We start from the raw sequence: 6,577 nt of genomic DNA, 5'->3' as shown, positions 1-6,577 counted from the left end.
CATTTTTATAAAAGTATAAAAAAAAGCCTGCTTTTAGTAACCTATTGGATGCAAATCTCATCCAAATCACTTAATAGCAAATCAAAATATAAAATATTTTTAATAATTCTAAGATTTTATGTGTAACCAAAAAAATGACTACCTTTATATTGTGCTGATTACATTAGCCACACAGGAAGATAATTTATTTAATACAGTTATTTGAAGAGATAAGAAAAAAGATGAGCAGAAATAAGGAAGGAAGGGAGGAAAGGAGGAAAAAAAAAAAGAGGAAGGAGGGTAAGGAAGAAGGGAGAAATTTATATTTGCATTTAGTATTTTTCTAAACAATTTTGTATAAGGTTGGGGCAACCAATGATTTTCATGATTTAAATAATCTCTACACTTTATTTTAATTTTCAGAACCATAAGAATAATTATCAATTTTCTTACATATGTATGCTTTCTAAAAGTATATAGAGGTACACAATGATTCCCCCAAAATAACAAAATAAACTATTTTTCTTTTTAGCATGTATCCAAAAGATTCTATATTTCCATGAAGTCGCTTACTTTAGTTAGGCAAATGCATGTTCTTGAAATATGTCAGAATGTATAAAGTGAATCTGTTACATAAAACCAAAAGAAGTACTGTATTATTTTAGGAAACAAACATTTTGCACAAGGATATTTCTCGGAAGTAGCTGAATGTCATAAGATAAGTCATTTATATTTTAAAGAAATAAACTCTTCCTTGAATTAAATAGAATGGTGAGATGGCATAAAAGCAAAATGTTTATGTCAAATAGAAAATGAGATATAGCTCAAATTACACACATTTAAAATACAAAATTAAATAGTTAAAAGTCATATTTAGCTTATATTCTGAATAGCTGCATACCAGTTAAAAACAAATGCCTAGAATAGTTTGATTGTAGAATTTTATGAAATCACATTGCTATGGTTCAAGTTCGTTCCCACCAAAACTCATGTTGAAATTTAATCCCCAGAGTGGATATCCCTTGGGTTTTGCCTCTTTGCACGTGTCCACTTCCCCTATGACCTTCTCCAACACGCTATGACACAGCACAAATGTCCTGACCAGAAGTCAAGCAGATGCAAGTGCCATGCTTCTTGTACTTCCTAACCTGCACTACTGTGAGCAAAACAATGCCCTTTTACTTATAAATTACCCAGTCTCAGGTATTCTATTATAGCAACACAAAACAGATTAAGACATTCTGTTGTCAACATTTAGGTTTGTCAATCAGTGCTAAGAGTGAACCATATCAAACTACTCAGTGTATATCTCCCTTATGCCATGGAATTACCAGTGCTTTTGAATATCATGTTCAGAAAAGATGACTTAGTAGCTGCAAAGAAAAAGGCACTTTCTGGAATATCTCACTTACTCCTCAGCGTGATTTATCACTTGGTAATCCTGTATTTACCATGTCCTTAAAAAAAGACTTTTTCTTAGAGTTTGGTAAAGAAAGACTTCATTTTTCCTTTGGATATACTATGTTTGTTCCTCTTGAGTAACGAGAATACATCCGTGAGTCTTCCTCTTCATCTTGGACACTCACAAAGTGAAATTCCTAAATCACTTCCCTACCATTGCAGTAATGGTTCCCCTTTATTTTGCTGGTATATAAACTCTTCTAATTTTAGATCATTTCCCCTTATTTTTATTTTGAGAATAAGACCTTTACTGTGTTTGACTTTCAGTAAGGTACCTGACTTCAATCCCTTCTGACAGGAGGTCGTGTGCAAATGAATGAAACCTCACTGACAGACTATTAATAGAACCAATAGGTCTGGCAGTAGGTGGAACTCAGTGGCCCTAATCCCTTTCCAGAAAGTCAGTCACTACTTCATTTTATCTGTATAAATTTTGGTGTAAAGAAGTTATGTTTTCTAATTGTTAGTGAAGGAAACCAAAATATTCCTCTTTAAAATACTGGAGATTGTTGAGCTGAAGACGGTTGAAATGCAGGGGCACACCCTGCCCCTCCTCCCTGCCTTTGCCACCTAAAAATAGGCCCCTTTACAACACTTGCTTATTAGCTCAGAGACAGAGCTTAGAGACAGTGGTGCCAGAGGGTCTAGGAGAGACTCTACTCCTCCCATAAATTGACCTTCTCACATTTTCATGCCTTTTGGAAGCCTAAAGATACTCTCTTCTTGTCTTGTCACTATATAGGATTTATGACTCTTTGTTAAAATACTATTTGAGCAAGGCTCTTAAGCCACTGTCTTGAGAGAGAAACACTTTGAACTGAGGCCTCTCCTATGTGATGGGTACAGCATGCATTAATAAGCTTCTGCTGGGTTTTCTCTTGTTAACGTGGCTTTTATTTTCAGGGGATTGCCTCAACTAACAACCTATATAATTCTTGAGGGAAAGAAAAGAAACTATATTTTCTCCCCAACTTTACACAGTAGGTTAAACACGTAAGTAAGAACTTTCCCTTTTCACCTTCTATAGTGTAAGACATCTTGGTATTTTCCCAATTCGGACATTTTTATTTAAGAGCTAAAAAATATTCTGAAATCAGATAAATATTTGTTTTCTTCCTTTGTATATCATGTTTTCTGACTAATGTTCTTAAATCTGAAGCCCTTATTCAATCGTAAGATGGACAAAGAACATTAACATACACATTTTGTTTATTTAGGCCTTTAGCCAAAAATTAAACCAAAAAGCTATAGATATAAAACATAATATAATGAATCATAGTGCTTAAATTTGGGGAAATATGACAGTATAATGGTGGTTACACTAAATGTTTTTAGAAAAGCATTTCTCTTAGGAATGTCCTTAGACAATAGTATGATTTACTTTTTTATATTTTTTAAACACTCATTTTTTTCCTATCTATAAGTATAGCACAAAGATATAATAAATATGTGTGTATGTATGTGTATATATGTGTGCTACATATGTAACACATGTATACTGTGCTGTACATATAACATGTATGTCCCATGATACAGACTAAATTATGTCCCCCACCAAATTCACAGGTTGAAGCCTAACCCCCAATGTGACTGTATTGGAGATAGGGCCTTTAGGGAGGTGATTAAGGTTAAATGAGGTCATACAACAGCCTGTGAGTGATGTGCTTTGAACTAGAGTAGGAACACATTGCTAAAGGAACATATAACATAGTAGAAATAATATCTTAACCACCTTTTCATTTCCAGTACCTAGAAAAAGTTCTTCACTAAAAGACAGATAAAGACATGATAGGTGCAGCTCAGGGATTTCATCAGCCCTCTCGACAGAAGCCAGGAATAGAGATGGGATTACACTAGCTAAGAGTTTGAACTCTATGGGGCAGAGCAAGCGGAACAGAATGAAGGCAGGCCGTGAGACTTCTTGGATTCCACATGGCTGGACCACTGTTCTTCAAGGAAAGGGAAGAATGACCTCAAAGGGGATTCACAGATCATTAGGGTTGCCCCTCCTACTACAGGCCAGGGGGCAAGCCTGTTTCCTTCTACATTCCAAAGGGTAGGGCTGCCTCCCTCTCCTGTTTCAGGGGGACAGGATGATCCTGCCCAGTGACTCAGGGCCAGGACCTACCTTTGCAGAGAGCCATGTGGACAGCGCCTTTGCAGAAAGACTCTGTCTCACTCACAGAGCCATTGGGTGACCCTGCCACACCAGAGGGACCAGAGGGCAGAATATTGAACCAAACAGGATTACTTTTGAGTCTTAATATCTAATGGAATTTGACTTGCTAGGTTTTGGACTTGCTTGGGACCCATCATCCACCCATTCCTTTCTTCCAATTTTTCCCTTTTGGAATAGAAATGTCTATCCTATGCCTGTCCTACCTTATATTTTTGGAAGCACAAGACTTGTTTGGTTTCATAGGTTCATAGCTGGAGAGGAAGTTTGCCTCAGGATGAATCATTCCTCGAGTTTCACCCATATATGATTTAGATGATATTTATTTTTTTTTGTCTACAGCTTTATTAAAGTATAATTGACAAATAAAAATTGCAGATATTTACATACAACATGATGTTTTGAAATATGTATACATTGTGAAATAATTACCACTATCATGCTAATTAATATATCTGTAACATTTAACATAGTTATTTATATGTTGTGGTAAGAACAGTTAAGATTTAGGCTCTTAGCAATTTTCAAGTACATAATACATTATTATTAACTATAATCACCGTGCTGTACAAGATCTCTAGAACTATTCATCCCATCTAGCTGAAACTTTGTACCCTTTGACCAGCATCTCCTCATTTTCCATCCCTCCCTCCCCACTGCTTTGCCCCCCATCCCTGGCAACCACCATCTACTCTTTACTTCTAGGAGTTTGACTTTTTTAGATTTCACATATAAATGAGATCATGCAGTACTTGTCTTTCTGCATCTAATAATTCATTTAGGATAATGTCTTCCAGGCTTATCCATGTTGTCATAAATAATAGGATTTCCTTCTTTTTTAATGCTGAATAGTATTCCATTGTGTGTGTGTGTGTGTATGTGTCTGTGTATACCACATTTTTTCCTTGTGTGTGTATATATATGTATATCACATACATTTCTACCTATTTATCTATCTATATACACACACACAGAGATTGAGAGAAAGCAAGCAAGCACTGATCTCCATGCCTGAGAGTCAGCTTAACTCCATTCTGTGACCTTATATTCAATCCCTGATCCTAGTCAAATGCCAAAACCAAAGATCCATGCCATTGACCATAGAGCAGTTAAGTCATAAAACACAAAAACACAATACTAAAAAAAATAACTAAAAACAAATCTGTTATTAAGTTAGCAGTACCAGCTTATATAAGACAGCTATGAATAACTTTGTAACCAAGGGCCTTAATTGAAATAAGAATATTTATACTTGTTATAACTAATATATATTTTTAGCTTTTTAAAAGGAATACCGTTTTTTAATGTTCTGTTAACTCACCTTATCACAGATCCATTTCCTAGGATTTTCAGCTCGGAAATGTTGTTTTCCATAAGAATCAGGACTATACTTGCTTGATGTATGTATTGATGGGATGTACTTTTTATTTTTATGGTAGGAAGAAAATGGCAAAAACCTGAAAGAATATTTAGGAGATGTTGTTAATTTGATTTCTAGAGACATTTGATTAAAAGAGTAAGGATTTGGAGAAGTAGTTTAGTATAGCAAAAATAATACATGATTTAGAATCAGAATACCTAGATTACATTTCAACTTGACACTGACTATCTGTGTCACTAACTTCTATGGCTCTTTATTTCCCATTCTGCAAATGGAGATATTGAAATTTTCTTCACGGAATTTTTGTGAGTCTCAAATATTTTGTAAATATTGACAATGTTAAATAATAAATTTATGAATTAATGATGCCAAATAACTCAAAATTTATTGTGTAAGTAGAAATGTTCTTTATTTTAAAATAGTATCCCAAAATAAAAAGGAAAGCTAGTAAAATCAATTCTCATTGAAACAGATTTTCTTCAAATCTTAAAGTCACCCAAATAATGGAGTGGCATTATTGGTAGAGGTTATGAATAATGGAGCTTTCAAGTCAGCCACACCTGTATTCGTATCTTTGCTTTGCCTTTGTTGGCTGTGTTCCCTTATGCAAGTTACATCTATGAGCTTTTACTTCCAAATAGGCTTGTTACAAGGAATAAACAACTTAATAAATGTAAAGCATTTAACATGGGAGGCTGAAAAGAACAAGTGTCTAATAAATAATGTTGGTCTAAAAGTAAAAGTAGAAATAATTTGTTGTTATGGTAGTCATTATTCTCATCATCGTTATTACTTTAGGTATTATTATGATCAACATAAAAGAAAAGACCAAATTTTTAAAAACGCATTATTAACTCTCACAGACCATCTAAGATTGTGAGATGCTTTTAGTGCAAACTGGTGAATTGCTCAAATCCTTCACCAAAACCCACTGAAAGAAGAGTAAAGGAATAGAAAAAGTTATAAACCTACAAGAAGAAAAAGGACAGAGGATGAGAAAGAGGAACTGAAAATACCAACTAATTTTCAGCAGGTGAAAGGCAGAGAGAAAATTCACAACTGACATAGAAGAGTTAAGAAAACTGAAATCAAAGTGTCAGAGGAGTGAGATGTCAAGGAGAAATAAGGAAATTTGTCCTGAAGAACCCTGGAAAAATTCAGGAACTAGAGCTACAGTTACTGCAGAAGGTGAGAGTGAGGGATAAAGCTGAAAACAGGATTAAAAGTGTATGCGAGGAGTAATGATAGCCCCAGGTCCCTGTCCCAGTCCACGCATCCACAAGAAGAGACTATTCTCAAAAAAATTTACACCAAAAAGTTCTGGTCTCAGGGAAAGCAGGACAGAGGTCAGCCAAAGTGAGGTACCAAATGGAATATAAGGATTTTAATCCAAAGCCTACCCACTGAACTCTTTCCTTGCTCATCTAAGTGAACTGGTACTTAGACTTATATTGTTCAGAAGACTGAATCTTCTTGAAAGATACTGAGAGTTCCCAGAGAAACAAGTTCAAATACCAACATTTGGGGATGTCTTGATTAAAAGGCCACATTACAGTAGAATAAAATCTATCAGTCAAAAG

At 34.9% G+C, this 6,577-nt stretch overlaps 1 protein-coding gene across 1 annotated transcript in view; it reads right to left on the bottom strand.

Annotated features, from left to right (window-relative positions):
- Nucleotides 1-6,577, bottom strand: part of SPATA17 (spermatogenesis associated 17) — a 238,274-nt gene that overhangs the window by 55,189 nt on the left and 176,508 nt on the right. Inside the window, exon 8 of the mRNA XM_012664910.1 lies at nt 4,938-5,073. Coding sequence (XP_012520364.1) covers nt 4,938-5,073 — 136 coding nt within the window. The remainder of the gene's footprint in view (nt 1-4,937; nt 5,074-6,577) is intronic.

Source organism: Propithecus coquereli, unplaced genomic scaffold, assembly GCF_000956105.1.
Source record: "Propithecus coquereli isolate 6110/MARCELLA unplaced genomic scaffold, Pcoq_1.0 Scaffold94, whole genome shotgun sequence".
Taxonomy (NCBI): Eukaryota; Metazoa; Chordata; class Mammalia; order Primates; family Indriidae; genus Propithecus; species Propithecus coquereli.
This window is presented reverse-complemented; position numbering and strand designations above follow the sequence as displayed.